Source organism: Periophthalmus magnuspinnatus, chromosome 7, assembly GCF_009829125.3.
Source record: "Periophthalmus magnuspinnatus isolate fPerMag1 chromosome 7, fPerMag1.2.pri, whole genome shotgun sequence".
Classification (NCBI taxonomy): Eukaryota; Metazoa; Chordata; class Actinopteri; order Gobiiformes; family Gobiidae; genus Periophthalmus; species Periophthalmus magnuspinnatus.
This window is the reverse complement of record NC_047132.1, coordinates 26,724,076-26,745,135: the sequence shown is the minus strand read 5'-3', so window position 1 is coordinate 26,745,135 and position 21,060 is coordinate 26,724,076. Positions and strand designations below refer to the sequence as shown.

The following is a 21,060-nucleotide window of genomic DNA, read 5'->3' as shown; positions in this document are numbered from 1 at the left end:
GTTTCTTGCGTCATGTTTATATTTTCGTTCGAGTCTTGGCGACGTTTGCCCAGCAGGGGTCGCTCCACCCGCTTCCAGCGCACGAGCATTTCCTCCTATGACATCACTGAGCGGTTTGTGCCAGTTTGAGACGGGCCCAAGTCACTTCAGATATTTACATCTTTAACCAACGTCGTCTGTTATTCTTTACTGTATGAGCTACTTAGCCGTAGTCCTTATGTGCTCCGTGAGTTGGACTTGAGAGGTAAACATCATAAATATTTCATGCTACACACAGGAAATGGCATATTCAAACACAACTGAAAGCTTTGACTGATTGATGCTCATCGCTCTGAGGCTGTGATTCTGAGGGAGCAGCTTCATTATTTTTAAATAGTTGAACAATCACCATAGCTCTTTTTTCCAGAATTGCCTTTCCTTTTATCTCAAGCAGAGTCTTATAATTTGCATTTATAGATTGTTGCCTACTCATTTTCTAACCAAAAACGGTTGCAGTAAACTTTGAGTGAATCTCCATGGCAACACCCTTACCCATACAGTATTTTGGATTCTTCCCAACCTGAATTAGGATTGGTGCACTAGTGTATGACATCATTTTTTTGTATTTTACAGTATTGTAATTTTCAAGCTAGGGGCAGTAGGAGAAGACTAACACTGCATTAATAATAATAATAATAATATTTAACACTTGTATAGCGCTTTTCATGACGCTAAAAGACGTTTCACATAATTCAAGATAGACAAAACACAAATCAAAGAAAGCAGATGCAGTTATGTGAAAGTGAGTTTTTCAGGGCTTTTTTGATGATGGTGAGTGTGGATGAGTCTCTGAGGTGTTTGGGCAGTGTGCTCCAGAGAGTGCCTTATATTGTAACTCAGAGGGCTGTTGACTAATTTTGAGTAAACACAGTTATATGAATCGGAGGGTAAATCTATTATGTGAATATGTGAAAAGAACACTTTTTGATGGTTGTTGGTTTGGAAAAAAAACCTCTGAAATATGTGATTTGTACATTTATGAATAATGTGTTTATTGCCTGATTTGCAGCAGCACTACTCCAGCACTGAGGATGACCAACACCTGACTTTGACTGGACTTTTCACTTGCCGACCTCTCCTGCGTCTTCTTTATCCACTCTGAGAACATGCTGATCCGCGAATACACCCCTGGCTTGAACGGGAGTCCGCACTCGTATCCAAAACTGGTCACTCCCAGTTGGTAGAATCTCCCCTGGTCCTCACTGTAGCACTGTAGAGGCCCACCGCTGTCACCCTACACCACAAACATCCAAACAAACACGCGTTACCCTGACGTTTTAACTTAAACTCTCTCCTCTAGTGAAATGGGACCCCAAACCTGACATGAGTCCACCCCGCCGCTCTCCAAACCAGCGCAGATCATGTTTTCGGTGATCATGCCGCTGTACCAGTTGATCAAGTTACATGTCCGTTGGTCAATCAGTTCCACCTCTGCTTCCCGCAATCTGTTCACTCCAGACCCTGCCAAAAGTCAATATACAACAGTATGCGCGTAAGAATAGCAGGGAGCTGAGGGTATGATTTATTTTTGACAATGCTTAATGTAGACATCTAAAAGAGGGAGTATATCTGCTACAGTGCTTTTATTTCATTTGCTCAAGCAGTTCAACCGTAGGGTGCATTTTTTTTTATTCACATTCATATCTTCTAATTATTTTTTGGCAGCTAAATGGGGCATAACTGAGTAAATGGTCTAAGGAGGTGTGTGAACTTTTGACAATCACTGGGTTTACAGTATGCATTTTGACTGTTTGGCTTTGGTTTCACAACATTTATTAAACAAATTAAAACTATATAAATTGTTACATTTACATAATTTCCCCAGTAGATACTACCTATTCTACCAACTAACTCTTTATACAGTTTGAAATAGAGAAAAAAAAACCCAAAAACATCCAGTTATAATACGTGTGAGGCGTTCTCTGTGATCCTTTCAAGGTCCTATATTACACAAAATTGACTTGTGAGCTTTTAGCCATGTAATAATGTTGTTACCTCATCAAAAACATACCCAGAATTGTGTTTTGTTTTCATTCACACATGTTTGAGTAACCCTTTATTATTATTATTATTATTATTATTATTATTATTATTATTATTATTATTAATGCTCTGTTCCACGTCCAGCGCTAGTTTTCAAATTACCTTTTGTTCAGTAGAGATGGCAATTCCAGGGTTGAAATTATCCTAATGATTCTAGTGAAGATGTATGGAGTTTAAAAACACAGTGGAGCACTTCCTGTATTACTTTGTTTTTTTGCTTGAGAGAAGAACTTGTGTGTAAATGATACGAAAAAACACAACTCCAGTTAGGTTTTTGATGAGGAAAACCATTATATCATAGATCAAAAAATAGGGTAATATGGGCCCTTTAAACTACACACTTTAAGCAGATGCATTGACTAACCTCCGTAGTAGGTGCTGCCCCATCCTGAGATGAAGCAGTGGCTGAAGTTGAGTGTGACCTCTTCAAATGTGATGTTGGGGATGCAGATGGGGTGTACATAGTCACTGAAGTACCATGTAGCGTCTAAGCGCAGTAGAGCGACATCGTTGTCGGAGGATTCTGTATCGTAGCCACTGTGTACCCTGATGTCTGTGACGTGGCGAACCTGTGCGTTATCACCGGGCTGAGACAGAGTCGTCAGGCCTGCCACCACAGTGAAATATTTTCTGTTGATCTGACTGAATGAACAAACAAGAATCTATTAGGCACCAGCAACTGCATGGAAGCATTTTGGTTCAACATAGGTTTGGAACAGGCTCTTAAGTGATGAACACTACAGGCAAAATTGTTTTAAATATCAAGATGGTGGTAAGATCAGGTGCGTGAGGGACGATGATAATAATGAGAAAAGGGCAGTTGTTACGGAAATGAGGACTTCAAAGGGACATCTTAATATGAAAAGAGAGAGGACAGAATGAAAACAATTTAAAGATATTGATTATTCGGGATTAGAGCCTCTAAGAAAAGTATGCCTGGAAGAATACCAAAATATATTCATGGATGTAATCAAACAGGATGTAAGGACTGTAAAGGAGAGTGTAAGATGTTAAGATGCGTCTGAAATGGTCTTACTCACAGATATTTGATGAAGCAGTGGGCAGCGGATAGCACCCATAGAGGGTTCAGGATGGTGCCACCACAGTAGTGAGTGTTGAAGAGCTGGATGCTGACCTGCCAAGGCCAGGACCCTTCCACAGCCTCCTGGCCCCCCACAATCCTGGAGCCACCTGGGGGGCCAACTAGGAATCGCAACCCACAATCTAGACAGAATTAGTAGTTCAACATTTGAATTAGTCTGTTTGCTAATGTTCATGTCGTTGTAACTAATTCACGTTTAGATGGTCAGTTATTGTTAAAATTGGTAAAAAAGAATAATAATTTGACTTGACTCACCATCACTCTCATTGTACACAGCATCTAATGACAAAATCTTTGCCATTAAAAGAACCAGAAATATGCAAAACTTCATCTCGTCTTAGGCGTGTGCCCCCAGTTCAGTTATATTTTTCAAAACAAATAAAAACAAATGCACTTGGTTCGGAAAGTGACGTCAGGCTCGCGTGCCGGACGTCAAAAGTGAACCAACAGTTGGAGACAAAAGATGAGAAGGTGCAATCTGCCATGTTGATTTCATTAAGGTGATTTTAGGTCCAGTTGGATTGATTCCCACACGTTATATAACAACAAAAGGCACGAGCAGGGGGCAGGTGGGCACATCAGGCCCTTATTTCCATATTAATTGGTGCTAGTGATGAGAGGCGAGGGCGAGCATTAGATAAAGAGGCAATTGATCAAATTAACTGTCAGCATTAAGTGTAGTGGCATTTAGGAGTAAATTAGGATTTTGCATACATTGGAAGGATCTTTAAGGCGTGTTTACTTCATGTGTATTAACAATCCTATTTTTACAGAGTGTGGGACAGACACCGGCCTTCACCAAAGCGAAGCCCACAGCCTGACAGCGCTACATTTCTGCACTAAACTCTTCACAGATTTAGCCAACGCACAGAAAACCGTGCGCAGCTTTTCTCACGCAGTCCCCTCCTCGAAGCCCCCCTTTTTGGTCAAAAGGCGTTCACTGGGGGCCTTTACGGGCTGCAGGCCTAAATGACCTTTAGGATTTGACGAAACGCACTCGCCGACACTCCCTTGCATTCTGCTGAGAGTCATCAATTATGCAGGGAAACTGCTCGCACTGAGGGGGAAGATAGCAGCAACAATATGGCGACAACCGCAGTTTCTCTCCGGTCTTTTCCACATCTGCAGTCCTGCCCAGTCTTCCAGGATTCTTTGTAACGCTTACAAAGTGAGTATGTTTCGTTGTATAGGTTTAGATACAGTGGAGCGTGTGTTGCTTGGTGCGGGTTCATTTAGTCGGTGTCGGTATCCTTGCGTAAATGTCGCAGAGGCGCACGCACAGCCCGCATCCTTTTTTGGAGCAGAATGGACAGAGCGACTGTCTGGGCTTGCTAAACACGTTCACGTCTATCCATAGGTAGAATATGTCTATCTCAAAGCTTTTTATATTTAAATCGATTGGATTTTGTCGAATTTGATCTGAACGCCGCTCGAGGGAGTGAGTGTGTTGGCGATGAGCTTCAGGTAGGGTGCCATCTCAGTGGTCCTCTCTCCTCCAATAAGGTAAAATCGAATCATTTTGGTTAGTGCTTGTTAAAAGACCGTGTTTTAACTCTCCAGGGGACGGGATGCTGCAGAAGGGTTTTGGCCAGGGCTTTAATGCTACGCGTGAGTATTACCTGGTCATGCTCATCTATGGCTCATGTCGACTCTTTGGGTTCATTTGAACGTGTTGTCATTGCTCTTCGCAGATGATATGCGATATGTTTTAGGTCATGCCTATCCCGTGTGAAATACAGCTGTCTAGCATCCTGCTGTAGGCTACGAGTGCACTGATACAGTCCGTATTGATTTAGCAGTCGACATGGCTTCACGGGTGTGGTGCAGATCCTTCAAGGCGACGCGCAAAAACCCAGAAAAAAACATGCTGTTATTTTTACTTTAAAAATGACCGTGCTTAAACCTAACGTGTGATGTTGTATTCTCAAAAAAAAAAAAAAAAGAACAGTGCTTTGTAGCTGTCCATTTTTCTGTCGCGTTTACCCCCGCGTGACATTCTCCACACTCAGTTAGTGCAAACCACCCACTGCAGCAGTTTGCTGTGGACTATTTGGTTGTATTGGACCACTTCTTGCGCAGCATTTCTTTGGAAGCTTTCTTTCTGTTGTTTAAAACGTTAAAATGCACACTCGACGCGATGTTTAATGTCACCTCCCATGACCATGACTTGGAAACGTTTAGTGTCCTGAGTAGGAATATGATTGACGCCAGACAGAATGTAAGCAATGTGACACTCCAGAGACGGCGCAACGCGACGGCTGTTGTCATCATCGTTTAACAACAGACTGGAGGAATGGTTGATAAGTGGCGGCCTGCAGGCGCCTAGGCCAAAACGCTTCTCCACACAGTGTGTTTTTTCCTTCAGTGAACCCTCCCGTATGCAGCCCGTGTGCAGTGTGCGCGCGCATGTGTGCGTGTGCGCGCTCGTGTGGTGCTGAAGCGGACAGCGCCAGCAGAGCAGCAGAAGGCAGTGACTGCGAGGTTCCGGGGTCCATTTTAAAACAGACGTCTTGGCTCAAAGGCTGCGTGTTTTTCTTCGCAGTTTTGTTGACGTTTTCATACAAAGACAGAGGCAGAAGCGGGATATTTTCAGTGAGATTTCACGATGACGACGAGCATTGATTAGATTGTGTTATGCAAGAGAGTAGCCGGGATGTGACAGATCTTTAACGATGCAGATGTGTCTGACTGGGTGTCTGAACTAACATTAGCACCCAAGTTAAGTACTGCAATGGGACATTCAAAGTGTATAGGATATGCTTACAAAATGCTTTTACCCATCATTTCCAAATATTCTCTTTTCAAATCTGTCCCTAGTTTCAATGAGGGAGAATTCTGATTTAATTTAATCTGATGTAGTGACTTGAGAAATGGTCTGCTTATAAATTCCCTCTATTAACTCTGTTCTCAATGATCCAATTATAAATTAATTAGATGAATGTGTTTACATTATTGTACTCTCATTTTAAAATACATAATAAGGACATACAAATGAGCATCAAAATCAAAGCCAAATGCATCAATGCATCAAAATCAAAACCAAATGTATACAATAAACTGATTCCTCATGATCACTGTATTTCAGGTATTTTAGGTTTTGAGTCCTAGATGTAAAGGGAATTTCCAACAGCAATGAATGACTTACAGCACTGTGCTTAAAACTGTGCATTTAGTAAGTGTAAAATAATGAAAACTTACATGTAAAATAAAAAATAGATCAAAGAAATACATAAGTAATTTGAAGGTATATAACTCATGGAGTTTTTGTGTCTTGTGAACATGTGATCACATAATCTTTTGAAGATTTGTAACTAGTTTTGTTGCTAAGAAGTAATGAATCTCCTCTTTTCCTTAGAGCTAACCACTGTGGATGGTACAAACCTAAAGCCCAAGTAGCTGCAGGATGAAAACATGGCTGCACCCCTTCTTGCACCGCCAGGACCCGACAGCTTCAAGAAGTTCACCAGGGAATCTTTGGCGGCCCTCGAACAGCGCATCAATGAGGAGAAAAAGAAAAAGCCACCCAAGCAGGACAGCAGTTACCGTGACGATGATGATGAGAACAAGCCGAAGCCCAACAGCGACCTGGAGGCTGGCAAGAGCCTGCCCTACATCTATGGGGACATCCCACGAGGACTGGTGGCGGTACCATTGGAGGATCTAGACCCATTCTACGTGAACTCTCAGAAAGTGAGTTAACTGGGACCTGAAACACGCAGAACACAAACACAACACATCAAGTAGTATCTAAGACTTGGATAATGAAATACTGTTTAAAATCACATAATTCTAAAACATACATGCTCCGTTGATTTTAAGCCTGAACTACTCAAATGAAGTATATTTATATTAGTCCTGGATTTGAAAGCTATTCACTTAAAAAGCAAGGTCAGTGGCTTGATTATAGCTTTTAAGTGGTTTTGAAATGAAGGAAACTGATCTATTTAATGTAATCATAATGTAAAAAAATCTTGTGCGTGAGAGAGTTTATATTTTCACTAGATGGTTGTATCCTGCCATAGTGAAACATCAGCTATAGTGTACTTTAGTCTTGACTTACAGATGACATACACAGTTAGGATAAAATAGCAATAAGCTAAATTAAATGTACCTTATCTGTTATGGACCTCTATAATACTTTTTAGAGTCATGGAGACGAGTAGATGATGACGTCACAAGTGAGTCACATGTGAGTCACATGTGAGTCACATGTTGGGCACTAGTTTGACCACTTCAGTGACGTGCTGTAAGCCGAGGTTCCAGGTGCGCAGAGAAGTTTTACAATTGACTGCAGATTGTAATTGCTTTTGTACAGTTTGGGAAATGCAGACTTGAGTTGTTACTATTGTATCTCTGATGTGCTTATGGGGCTTTGAGCAAAGAGCAAGAGCAGTAACTGTACAAAGACTGCTGTTCCACATGATGGACTTTGTTAATTGTTCAAAAGTTAATCTGTAGCTGGACAGATATTCAGAGGAGTGTCTTAAAGGGTAAGTGTTGTGAGTCCCTTTGGGGTTTGTGTCATGTCTGACGCTTGGTGTGAGGGCTGCTGGGTGACCTTGAGTGGAGCCCTGTGTACCTGTCAAACCAAAGACACTTACAAAGAGCCAGGATACTGTCTGTACAGTCGTCATTCTCCTCTATTTTTAATTGGGGCTGAAATCATAAATGAAATAGTAGCCATGACTTGCAGATGTTGATGGAGGGTAAAGTGACTTTGCAGAAAGTTTTAACAAATTCAGGAGCCATTTTGAAGAATATGTAGCACTGGAGACATGACAAAAAACACTAGCATAATATATAATTTGTCAGCATGAAAGCTAGCTTTGACTATTTTGCCTGAGCATCACTGCTAAAACTTGTCCATGGAAGCATCTTTTGTTATCTATTTTAAAAATTTATATAACAACCTTGCATTTCAAATTATCTTGGTATAACAAACAGTTAGTTTGTGGTATAAGAAACAATTAGTTTCACTTTTTGTCTACATTTGTATTCATTTGACTCTAGTAAACACACACAGTGTCACCTGAATGTGGCATTAGTGTTTCGTCACTATGGGGTTATTTGAGTTTTTGGATAGCACATGTAGGTTTGTATGCAGGTGCGCTTTGCCTCTCTCTCTGTCTTTCTTATACCTCCTCTTTACAACATGCACGCTGCTGGTTATGTAACTCCAGTCCACTGCACAAGGAGAAGACACGATTCCTACAAAAACAGCAAACAAAAATAGTAATTGTGATTATTAACAACCAGCATTTTTATTCAAGCAAGTATCCAGCTCAATACTCATAAGCTATTTGTGGGTTTTAGCGTCCTGTTATAGTTGACATTTTAAGGACTTTCCTCCGTTCAGAAAATATAATATTTTGTGTAATTAATTGTCACTTGCTGTGACAAAGGTGCTCATATTTCATCATTCTGAAACCCATGGATACATTTACACGTGCTAACTTTCTAGCTCCTCCTCTCTCGTTTTTACCAGTAGGCCTATCATCTTTCAGTTTCAAGCAAATCTAATTATGGACCTCAGTTTAGGCTCATTCTTATGCTGAAGGGAGCGTGCAGCTTCAGTCCTGGCATGGAGAGCAGCTGTGACGTCAGATCAGGTGCTGACCTTGGTGAAGGAACATTGCTCTGTATGTCTTTGTCAGTGCAGAGGGGCCTGTCCAGTTGCACGTCTCTTGGTAGCGGGGGGGTGGTGGGGTAAAGTAAAGGCGGGCCGCTCATTGACTCACTGGTCACAAATCTTCAGATCCCAGCCTGTTTCAGATGGTGTCGGGGCGGGCTGAGTGATGACGCAGCACTCAGTCTTTGCATGAGCGCTGGCCTAGGCCATGCTGTGCCGAGCTTAGCCGTGTCAAACCTGGCGTCACTGTGTATAGATGCGAGGTTATTTTCAAGGAGAAAGAAGCGAGAGATGGAGCGGAGATAGAGGTGGGACGGACAAATGCAAGATAATGGTTAAATTGAAACATGCATTAAAGCTTAACTTAAACAAGTAAATTGTTTGGAGACACGGGGTTTAAATAGCATGATTTGGCTCTTTTGAGATGCTTGCTCTTAGCATTTAGCTTCACCCGGGCACCATCTGGGTGTGTGTTAATTCTGGTGCTGTCTGGCTCAAAGTGCTATAAAAAATAAAATGTAGTCCCCACCACAAGGGTTGACAGGAGGCTCGCTGAATTAGCCCTTACATGGGGCAGATGCTATAGCTCCTGTCGGCTGGAGCTATGTGGTTTGTGCCCATCCCCCTTCCTCCTCTTTCTCCCTTACTCCTCCTCCCTCCCCCTCCGACTCTTCTCCTCCCTTCTCCCTCTTCCTCCCTCCCCCTTCTCCTCCCACCCTCCCTCCTTCCCCCCCCCCCTCTGACTCTCCTCCTCCTCCCTCCTTCTCCTCCTTCCTCCTCTCTCCTCCTCTTTCCTCCCCTCTCCTTTCCCCTCCCTCCCCCTCTGACTCTCCTCCTCCCTCCTTCCTCCTCCTCCTTTCTCCTCTCTCCTTCTCTTTCCTCCCCTCTCCTTTCCCCTCCCTCCTTCTCCAACTCTCCTCTTCCCTCCTCTTCCTCCCTCCTCCTCCTCTAACTCTCAGTGGCTCCTACAGTTGCCGCTTTCACTTGCTCTCCACCGTTTTCTCCTCAGCTCGATATAATGAAAATTTCAGTAGCTTTGCAGCAGTTTAGTCATGCGTTACAGAAAAAGACTCCCTACATACCCAGCGCTATTTCAGCGTGTAATAATATTCATGTGGACTGTGTTACATGTATGTGTTTTTTTGTTACCATGTGAACTTGTTTGTTCGTCCGCCTGTAGTATTAGCAAAATGTCATAGTCTTGGGACAAGTGGGACATTTCTGCTTCTCTCAGTGAAGTGTGTGTGAGAGTTGAGTCCTAAGGCAGCCTTCACTCAGGCGATGACCCGCACTTGGAAAGAGGGAGAAAAACAAGCTCTTGATAATTTAAGACAGCGCACTGTTCTTTAAAAACAGATCTTGTGTCATTTCACGACTGGAAATATTTCAGATTGGTTGGTAATGTTGGTTTCTAAAATGATTACGTTAACATCAGTGTATTAGCTTCCTTTTAGATGTTCTCAGGCTACATCATATGGCATTAGCATGAGGAGTTTTACTGTACTCCCCCGCCCAACGGTCTCCACTGTCTCTAGCTGTCAGCACTGAGCTTGTTCTCTGCAGGCCTTAATGTAGTGAGGGATGCCTTGTTAAAAGCACACAGGTCCATATCACTGGTGCAAATGCACAGTGTGTCATTAAAGTTTCATGCAAATTGCAATGTTTTATTTAAACAATTATGAGGTTATCCACAGAAAGCCTTAGCAGTCCTCTTTCCTTCTCTCAAAACCACCAAAGCCACAGGACGTCCACTGATGTGTGCTGTCTCAGCAGCTCAGGGGCTTTTCCACTGGACAAAAACAAAACCATCACAAGCAATGAGTGACTGGGACAAGTTATCATTCCCTCTCATTGATCAATAATGTTGATTGTGATTAACTATGATTTATGGATTGTAGTTGTATATTTATACTGTATATAGGTTCACTAAACTCAAAAACACATAGAATTGAACCTCTTCAGCATGTTGATTATTTCAGTTGGTTTGTATGCTCACTAATTTGTTGTTTTCTCTCTTTTTTTCTCTCAACAGACATTTATAGTGCTAAATAAAGGGAAGACAATCTTCCGTTTTAGTGCCACACCTGCCTTGTACTTCATAAGCCCTTTGAATCCAATTAGGCGATTCGCTATTAAAATTTTGATACATTCATATCCTTTCACATGAGCCTGTCACTGTTGATAAAATGTTTCTTTACTGTGTATTATGATGCTGCTCCCTCTTTCATGTGACTTCTAATACAGTGAGAATAATGTAAAAAAAAATCCTAAAAAGAGAAAAAATTACAAAAAAATACAAAAAATCTGTCATGTTAAGTTTTCTATAATCGAATGTGCAGTTGTGCTTAAAATACAGAAAGAATAGAATGATGAGTCATCCTCTACACTAAACCAGGTTAGCACTGCCCGTAAAGCTTGTTATTAGCGAACAATGGCCTGTCTATCTGAAGACACAGGCCTGTCCCACGTCTATTGTTACACTCATGTTACATGTCTCAACAAATCTGAAGCAAATTAGCACAGTATAAACCATGTCACCTCTGTTTGTATACACACACCATGTTGTATTATAGAATTACTGTGAGACTTTTCTTAATTATTTATGCTAACTACAATACTACTCCTACATACTATACAATATCCTTGTGTTACTGCTCAGCTCCTCGGCTCTCAGGGACCGGAAAGCTCTGTGCATTACAGTGTGCCATAGTTTGGTCATTTGGAGAGGAAGCCCAAAATGTGTTTCCGCTAAATATGCAGCAGATGAATATTTTATGGCTCGAGTAATGGCCGTCAGTGGTGGACATGTGTAACCACCCCTCCTAAGTGCAGTCAGAAGATTTGTGGTGTTAACCCTTTGACCACTGATGGCTATAATGAATAAAGTAACCACAGAAATAATGTGAAAGATATTACAGTAGAGAAATTAATGTAAAATGTGATTGTGTAACAATTTAGTTAATCGATCTCCACATTTTTCCTTAACCAACATTCCACCCTTTTCAGCATGATCATTATGTGTACAATTTTGACCAACTGTATATTCATGACCTTTAGCGATCCTCCCGAGTGGTCCAAACAAGTAGAGTAAGTATCATTTTTGCCTATACCTTGTGTCTTCCTTGTCTGTCGTCCAGGTATGATCCATAGTAAAAGAAAAATTCTATTCTGCCAACTGGACAAAAAGTTGTTGTGTCTTCCTTGTTGTTCTTACACATGAAATCCTTCAAAATAATAACGTAATTCCACTTCTGTCACTGTATTTGTCTTTCAGGTACACATTCACAGGAATTTATACATTTGAGTCTCTTGTAAAAATCACGGCACGAGGATTCTGTATAGATGGGTTTACATTCCTTCGAGATCCATGGAACTGGCTGGACTTCATGGTCATTTCTATGGCGTAAGTATACCTCTTTGCATTACATCATGAACAGTTTGAGGATGCGAAGATGTTTTCCCATATGTTTGTTTTTAGCAGCAGCTGAAGAAATCGCAGCTCCGTCTGTTAGTTATGGTTCTTATAGCCTCTTTTTTCTTGCCTCTGTCTAATAACCATCTGCTGTGCTTCTGTTTACTCTGGATGTTTCTGGTGGTCCCTCTCATTGGGATCGGAAGGTTTTCACTCTGCGACCTCCAGGCAACTTCTGAAATGTTCACTCATCTTCTGTATTAGCACTCTCATTCACATTCTTACTGAGGACCAACAGTCAGAACAGGGCAGGTCCGAGCCATGTAATCAGAAATACAACACTTCAATGGGGCTTACAAAGGGGGTCAAATCTGTGAAATAGCGTATATGGAATGTTGCTGTTACTCAATTCAGTTTATTTTTGTAATGCCCAAAATCACAACAGCTGTTGTCTCACAGGGTATCACAAAATGTTTGAGTTAACCACCAGAAACTTATAAAATCAAATAATTAAACAGTGAATGGTCTATAATGCAGACTCTAGTAATGATGACAACACTCTCTGGGATTACGCAGCTGCTGCCTGGTTTCACATTTAAAATTTTAACACATTTAAATTAAACAACTATAATGCTTTTTTACTATACCCAATGTTTCATATAGTGAATACTGAATTTTTCTATTCATCACCTGCAATTACTGAACTAAAATAAGTTGCATACTAGTGGAAATGTTTTTTGAGAAATTCGATTACATAAAATAATGCGACCAAGCCTCCTTGATGATTCCATGGTTCTGACAGATACATAGCTCCCACTGTGTAGCTCAGGGTTATAAGGGGACTGTATTTCGCTCTTTCTCTCCATGTAAATAACCAGCTCTTGTAACTGTGGTCTGATCCTGCAGGTATATAACAGAGTTTGTAAACCTAGGCAATGTCTCAGCTCTGCGCACGTTCAGGGTGTTGAGGGCATTGAAAACTATTTCTGTAATTCCAGGTAAGACAGGATGGGGCGGTGGGACGGTCGGGGCGGGTCGGTGTTAGCTCTGTGTCTTGTCTCTCTTTCCTTATTCCTTCCACCCTTCTCCTCAGTGGACAGGCTCTGTGAGTGGCGTCGTCTCCTCCTGGTTCGGTGGTGTTGCTGGTGTTGTGCTCTTGACGTGTGTGGTTTTGTCATCGTGTTTGTTCTGTGTGTGATCCTTCCCCTATTTCAGATATATAACAGAGTTTGTGGACCTGGGCAATGTATCTGCGCTGAGAACGTTCAGAGTTCTCCGAGCACTCAAAACAATCTCTGTCATTCCAGGTGAGACTCAGTTTAAACACTAAGGCTGATCCTCTCACCCTTTCTTTTCTACTCACTACTCTTATTATGATTACGATTATGATTTCGCAACAACTAAAGAATTGGAGACAACCATTTTTTGATTTATTTTTTCTCCAAAATTATCAAAAATGGTACTAATACATTTTTGATAGGCTTTGCAGTCTCCTCTAGGGCCCTCTCCTCTGCCCCAGTAGCACTCTCATTATGAGGCCCATCTCAAAGGCAGCTGTGTTTCCCTCCAGAAATAACTTTTAACACGCTCCTAGCTCACAGAAATAGCCATCGTCCTCCTATCCTCCATATCACACAGAAGAGCTCTGTATTACATTGGTTTACAGCAGTTAAAGGAGAAGTAAGTGACTTAGCAAACCTTGTGTGCAACACAGGTTGCTTAGCTATATCAACAATAGTACAAGAAGCACAAGTATAAACTACAGCTACTACTGACCACAAGCAATATACCAATACACCCTTAAAGGGCAGAGTAGTTAACCTTTATTATAAAACAAACCATTTGCTTCTCCCTTAACCCTAGCCTCCTAGATAAACAATGTCAACAATTGGATTGTAAAGGCTAAACATTGATGCTCATATATGGAATGACATAGCCCATACTCTCATAAACCCAACAGAATACACCCATGACTTATGTATGAAGACTGCCAAGCCTAGTTTGTGAACATATCTCTTATGCTGCATGATGCTTTTGAGTCACTTGCTTTTATAATACTAGCCTACTAAGAGCTTGGCTGACAAATGGCATTGAAAGTTTTATTTGCCCTCTCTTTTTTTTGTTTTTACTTTGTTATTGATTGATTTTGTTAAGGCCTATGTGAATGATATACCACGCACAGGAAAGTGTCAGCACATCCAGACTATAGAGGTTGGGGACGCAAAGGTTGTCTGACCTATTGACATTTGAATCACTGAACTGAACAGATGCACTTCTATTGATGGAAAATGTAAAACCAAATCCTGCTCAGTCAAACCCTGCTGGGTTTGTCACAATACAACAATGTAAAAATATCAAAGGAAAAGATAGGAAAGGAGGATGACACCACATGAATTGGTTATTTTTGGAATAACACAATATCCTAATGTTTGCTAACTAGAAACCTACATTTATTTATTGAGAATTTGTCTGGGTTCATCATGTAGTTGATAATGCAGCCATAGGGACTGGATAGATTCAGGGTGTGGTCTTGCCAGCTCCCAGTGGATTTGGGTGAACGCTGCAGAGGAAGCCCAGTCCGAAGGTAATCTCTCTGTGTGGAGTGAACATGTGACGAGACAGACTGCAGGGTCACGTTTTGGGGAGTCAGTGCTTTGCTCTATACACCTCGTACAAGACAGTTCAAGAAAGTGCCCTGAGCGGCGCTGGCATTGAATTGGTCCTGTTCAGCCTTGGAGTTTAAATGACTGCATGTATTTTCCAGCCCCTGCATGTGCCTTTGTCCCTCTCATGGCCCTCTTTGTGCTGCTGTGCTCTCTTCCTTATAAACTTCCTCTCACTTTTCTGCAGTCTTCCCCCTCTCTTTCACTTTATAAACATTTGTTATAGATGATAATGACCAAAACAATTTGTATAATTTTACCAATAAATATAAAGGAAAAGTGTGGGAAGGCTCCTAAATATTTCCTGTTTGTTTTGTTTCTAGAGATGTTATATATGTAAATGTACTGTATGTTTTACTACTGCTTTTTCATTCACATTTGATTACATTTATTTTAACAAAAGTACTAAAAACATATATAACATTGTAATGACAGGAGTTAAACAGAAATAATTATTAAGTACAAGTATATTAAAACTTTAAGTTTTTTTTATTAAATAAGGCATTATACTATACATATATGTTAATAGATATCTAACATATAAAGCCATTACATTTGTAATGAGTAGTACTGATGCACATAAGACTATGTGGTGGCTGGATGTGCCATGCATCACCTGTGTGGTCTGTGTACGTGCGTGCTCACCTCAGGACTGAAGACCATTGTGGGCGCCCTGATCCAGTCTGTGAAGAAGCTCTCAGATGTGATGATCCTGACGGTCTTCTGCCTCAGTGTGTTCGCCCTCATCGGCCTGCAGCTCTTCATGGGAAATCTCCGGCAGAAGTGTGTGATCTGGCCCATCAACACTACCGAGACCTACCTGGCCAACGGCAGCAGGGGCTTCGACTGGGACGAGTACATCATGAACGAGAGTAAGTGTGGCTGGGCCTCGGTGAGCTGGCAGCAGTGTAGGGCATGAGTCAGCCCATATGCTGCAACCAAAAAAACAATATGTCACTCTGGCACTGTGGAGACTGGAGCCATTTGAATATGCATATATAATCAGCTTAAAATAGGTTTAAAATGGTTTCACTGGCACAAACTATCCCAAACAACCTCTGTGTACTCCATCCATTTTGCCATGCAATTTACCCAAGATGGATTATTGGGATTATTGTGGTTATAGTACACTCAGAGCATTAGAATAAATGCATTTGCTACTAATGACTAATGAGTACATGTCTCTCCATCTTTAGCCAACTTCTACTTCCTGCCTGGTCAGTTAGATGCCCTTCTGTGTGGAAACAGCTCGGACTCTGGGTGAGTGTCTGTCCTTGCTCCTCCTGGTCCCAGTGAGACTGTGATTTTCAGATTTGATTAGAAGAAGCGCTGAGTCACTTTGGGCCGCTGCCTGACTGCTCCTCTCTCTCCGCCCCTCAGCCGCTGCCCAGAGGGATTCATGTGCATGAAAGCTGGGAGGAATCCAAACTATGGCTACACCAGTTTTGACAGCTTCGGCTGGGCTTTCCTCGCTCTCTTCAGGCTCATGACACAGGACTTCTGGGAAAATCTCTACATGCTGGTATGTCAGCATATGCACAACATGAAAGAATATAGAATTTGATAAAAAATTAAAAATAAATACATTTAAAAACTGCAAATACCAATAGACCAATAGATTTCCATAATATTTCTGGACACTGTTGGCAGTAGTGTGCTTTGCCATGGCCTACATGTCTGGCTGCTGCAGTCCAAAGTATGGAGGATAAAATACATGAATATGGTACGTCCAGTGAGAGATGGGACCTGATAGGAGCATCTCAAATTTCTGTTTTTAGATATTCAACTTCCAACAACCTCTTTGGAAATAAAAAGTCTGCAGTTCTCTAATTTTTGTTAAAAAAAAAAAGTGAAAATTTGTCACCATCTTTTCCATATGGTGAACATTTAGTTTGCAATATATCAACCTCATTCATAATTAATGAACAAGAGATTGTCTCCTTTCTATTCAAGGAAGTCCTGTTTTGCTTTGGTGCCTAAAGACATTATTTGCTCTAAGATAAACAAAAAATAAATAAATAAATAAATAAATAAACAGAAGATGCCAACAATTTAGTTTGAATAGAATTAACCTCCAACATTGCTAGCTCTGAATACAGCCAAGAGTGCACTGCATTAAACTATGGCATCAGGAAAGTAGGTCAAAATGCATATCTCCTTAATTAAAACATATCTGACCCCATGCTGAGAGCCCTAAAGTGAGTATGTAATTTCAGAAAAAGGATGGATTGGAATTGTGCATTGCACAGCAGTTAATAGAGCCTCTAAAGCAGGGGTCCTTGTAAAAATAAAAGATAGGGACTACTGCTCCCATCCTAGAAACAGTGTCAAGAGGAAGCAAATACAGTTCTGCTGAGTTGAAGTTTTATCCTCAAAAATGCCAAATGAGCTGACATCTTTGTTTGTGATGAGTCATTCTTTGACTAGGCTGATGCTGAGCTTGGCACACAGTTTAGGGTCATACTTTAGAGGTCACTCCCTGTGTCCCTGTCTGCTTTCCCCTAAACAGACCCTAAGAGCTGCTGGGAAAACATACATGATCTTCTTCGTGCTGGTCATCTTTGTGGGCTCCTTCTATTTGGTCAATCTCATCCTGGCTGTGGTAGCTATGGCCTATGAGGAACAGAACCAGGCTACGATGGAGGAAGCCCAGCAAAAGGAAGAGGAATTTAAAGCTATGCTGGAGCAGCTCAAAAAACAACAGGAAGAAGCCCAAGTAAGCCATCAGCACCCTTTACTTTAAACACTCTCACGATTGTTATATCATTTGCTGGATTTCTGTTTTTTTTCTAGACTGCTGCTATGGCAACCTCTGCAGGTACAGTTTCAGAGGATGCAGTAGAAGACGATGGAGGGGGGCATCTATCGTGTAGTTCTTCAGAGATGTCAAAACTTAGCTCCAAGAGTGCCAAAGAGCGCCGCAATCGCAAGAAGAAGTGGCGTCAGAAAGAGCAGGAGAAAGAGAAAGGCGACAGTGAGAAGTTTGTCAAATCCGAGTCAGACGACGGCAGCAAAAGGAGTCGCTTCCGGTTTCCCGATAACCGCCTTGGTCGAAAGTCTTCCATAATGAACCAAGTAAGAACATACAGACAGTTTGAGGTACTTTAGAGTCAATTATGTTCAATCCTTAAACATTTATTTAGTGTTCCGAGTAAGATTCAAACTTATTATAGCATGAGCCCACTGAAAGCTACATCAATACTGGTTTGGTTTTGTATACTGGCCTCTGTTACACATCCCACCTATATTTGCTGTACATTGTGTATGTGGTCAGAAATGTGATTTATTTGTTATGAGCAGCTCTAGTAATACATGGATCAATACTTCTAGCAGCTCAGATGGCTGTTCTCATGACTCATGGTCTTCTTGGTGTAAGAGCGGTACAAGCCTGAATCCCCGTCCTGCCAGTTTGACCTTGACAGCAAAAGGATCTGGCTGACCTAATTATGAATTTTCCCTCATATGACAGATCACATGACCACTACAGCAGAAATGCCTCCTTGGGGAAAACTCTGTTGGTTGCACTTAATTTCACACACCCCACACAAACTGGCTTCTTTCCCCTTGACCTCCAGATGTGATGAACAGAACAAAAATGATGGAGTAATTAATGGTAATTTATGTGCACCCTCTCTTCTCCAGTCACTCCTCAGCATACCAGGCTCACCTTTCCTATCACGACACAACAGTAAGAGCAGCATCTTTAGCTTCAAGGGCCGCAGTAAGGACGTGGGCTCGGAGAATGAGTTTGCTGATGATGAGCACAGCACAGTGGAGGAGTGTGAGGAGAGGAGGGGGTCCCTGTTCAGCCCATACAGACGGAACAGCTACACCGGCTTTCACGGCAAGAGGAACAGCACGGTCGACTGCAACGGCGTGGTGTCTCTCATTGGCCCTGGGCCCGGTGGACGCCTTCTGCCTGAGGTGAAAATAGATAAGGCAGATTCTGATGACAGTGTAAGGAAGTCAATGAGTAGACCTATCTAGGCATGGCCCCCTACCGCCCGAATCTCTCTCTGATTCTATCTTCTACTCTGTCATCTTGCAAGTTTCGTATGTATCTCTTGGCTAAGTGCTCACGCCTTCCCTCCCCCAGCCCCTGCAGTGTATGCTGCCCTCCGAATAGGCAAAGAATGGAGAAACAAGTATATCTAAACAAGTGTAGAGTATTAGTCAACCCCATAAGATATTTTAGTCCAAACTGTGTCTATCAGTGACTTCCAGCATTCTTTTGTTGTTGGTTCATGTATATGTTCTGTTTATTACTGTTCCTAATATTTTAATATACCTTACTACTTAATATATTAACAATAGCTGTTATTCAGGAGCATCATTAGATCTTTGTCTATACCAGTATTTAAGTCTTCAGGAAATGTGTGTTAGCACAATATTTCAATGTTTATTTTGAAACAGCTAATCTGAAGAGTTTACATGGTCCAGTGTGTTGATGTGTTCCTCCTCCATGCAGGCACCCGGTCCTCTGCTAGCTTGAGTGGGTAGATCTACAGTAGGAGGCAGAGGAAACAGAGGGGATCAGTGCACATATATATTTACATAAAACACAGCTAATATCCCCAAACATAGAGCTGGCACCATCTGAAAGGCTTCAATAATAACACTTAGCTAAGAAGGAGGGCTGCTGTCCTTGTCTGTCTACCTTTCTCTGTTTCTCAAACTCCCCCTGGTCGACATTAGTAAACTAGTCTGTCCTCTTTGTAGTTAGCATGGTAGATTTAGACTCTAAATAACATGACGCATGATAACCTGTAGTAGCAGTAGATCTTAAACTATGGTGTTTATAATTTCCTCTCCTTCTCTTTGACTTGGAGCATGCTTGTGCATGACAAATGAATGAATCTGAATTATCTGCCTCATATGAACCTGACTCTATTGTTGCAATATAAATTGTATGGTTTCAAATTAGGAAGATAAAGTAATGTGATTTTAATACATGTTAAAGTGGCCAGAATTGGGAGATATTTTACAAACCAGTTTTGACCTAATAATTATATTGCAATGGCAGCAAAGCCTCCATTATTGCATGACAGGACTGAAGATGCATTAAGCAAAACAGCTCTCCTTGCACAAAGTCTCATGTCTGATTTAATCTGGATGAGCTAATTACATTCAAACACAATTAGGCCCTAAACCACTGCTCCCACTTTGGCTGATACCTGCATGCATTTACAGCATACACACATCTTCCTTGAAACCAGCATTGAGATAGAAATTAATGAAAAATGTCCTGTTCCTAATTCTAATTCTGAACAATCTGATCCTCAACTACTTTTTCCTGCCAATGCTGTTGTGCACTTCCCTCTGCCGGCCACCGGTGGTGCTGTGGGATGGTGTTCATGTCGTCTCCATGGGTGCTTGATTCTTCCTCTCCTCCTGACAGCCCACTACTGAGGTTGAGGTGAAGAAGAAGCTGTCGGGCTCCCTGATGGTGTCTGTGGACCAGCTCAATACCTCCTTTGGGCGGAAAGAGCGGGCCAACAGTGTCATGAGCGTCATTACCAACACACTAGTGGAGGGTACTGCCATTTAACCCAGCTATTTAACCTGCTCTCTCTCATTATTATTCTTTAACTAGGGCTGCTATCATTGATTGAAGTTTGACATGAATTTCCTGCTTATTTGCTTTGCATATCCAACAAGTACCAGATACATACAATGCATTAAATTATTTTGACTACCATTGCATGCATATTTCTTTGGCACGCAATTATGTTTGATTTTAACAACTGATCCACACTATGTCTTCAGAACTGGAGGAGTCTCAGCGCAAGTGTCCCCCTTGCTGGTATAAGTTTGCTAACACTTTCCTGATCTGGGAGTGCTCCCCTATGTGGATCAAGATCAAGGAGATTGTGAACCTTATAGTGATGGACCCCTTTGTGGATTTAGCCATTACTATTTGTATTGTTCTCAACACCCTCTTCATGGCAATGGAGCACTACCCGATGACCCCTGACTTTGAACATATGCTGTCTGTGGGCAATTTGGTGAGTAGGTTATTTTAGTGTTTATTATTTCTGTGTTTCAATATGTCTTGTATTATGTATCTTGAAATGTCATCTGACAGTCTGGCACCAAGTCTCCAGTCCTCCTTATTTTGCTTTGAAACCTTGGAGAACTTAATCTGTTTTACTAGACTGAAGAGAAAAGACAT

General features: G+C 41.6%; 2 protein-coding genes across 2 annotated transcripts in view; one reads left to right on the top strand and one right to left on the bottom strand.

Moving 5' to 3' along the window:
• Positions 1-1,030: 1,030 nt before the first annotated feature.
• LOC117373043 (transmembrane protease serine 11D) lies at positions 1,031-3,485 on the bottom strand. The gene is made up of 5 exons (XM_033968900.1): positions 3,440-3,485; positions 3,123-3,285; positions 2,447-2,724; positions 1,358-1,500; positions 1,031-1,273 (listed from the first exon to the last, which is right to left on the bottom strand). Exons 1-5 carry the CDS (start codon positions 3,483-3,485, stop codon positions 1,031-1,033), a joined length of 873 nt encoding a protein of 290 aa, XP_033824791.1.
• Positions 3,486-4,591: 1,106 nt separating this feature from the next.
• The window catches only part of scn8aa (sodium channel, voltage gated, type VIII, alpha subunit a), a 35,137-nt gene continuing 18,668 nt past the window's right edge, over positions 4,592-21,060 (top strand). The window contains exons 1-14 of the mRNA XM_055223303.1: positions 4,592-4,648; positions 6,540-6,874; positions 10,846-10,964; positions 11,811-11,900; positions 12,088-12,216; positions 13,441-13,532; positions 15,539-15,760; positions 16,085-16,148; positions 16,269-16,410; positions 17,398-17,604; positions 17,682-17,963; positions 18,531-18,845; positions 20,287-20,422; positions 20,655-20,893. Of these exons, the coding sequence (XP_055079278.1) occupies positions 6,596-6,874; positions 10,846-10,964; positions 11,811-11,900; positions 12,088-12,216; positions 13,441-13,532; positions 15,539-15,760; positions 16,085-16,148; positions 16,269-16,410; positions 17,398-17,604; positions 17,682-17,963; positions 18,531-18,845; positions 20,287-20,422; positions 20,655-20,893 (2,316 nt within the window). The 5' untranslated portion in view covers positions 4,592-4,648; positions 6,540-6,595. The remainder of the gene's footprint in view (positions 4,649-6,539; positions 6,875-10,845; positions 10,965-11,810; positions 11,901-12,087; positions 12,217-13,440; positions 13,533-15,538; positions 15,761-16,084; positions 16,149-16,268; positions 16,411-17,397; positions 17,605-17,681; positions 17,964-18,530; positions 18,846-20,286; positions 20,423-20,654; positions 20,894-21,060) is intronic.

What these genes read in the sequence shown, in the direction of transcription:
- LOC117373043 (XM_033968900.1), bottom strand. Translation starts at nt 3,485, where the DNA reads ATGGCAAAGATTTTGTCATTAGATGCTGTGTACAATGAGAGTGATG. An exon ending in GGGCAGCACCTACTACGGAG is followed by an intron (nt 1,501 to 2,446) that starts GTTAGTCAATGC and finishes GACTTTTGGCAG; the next exon opens with GGTCTGGAGTGAACAGATTG. An exon ending in GCGGGGTGGACTCATGTCAG is followed by an intron (nt 1,274 to 1,357) that starts GTTTGGGGTCCC and finishes TTTGTGGTGTAG; the next exon opens with GGTGACAGCGGTGGGCCTCT.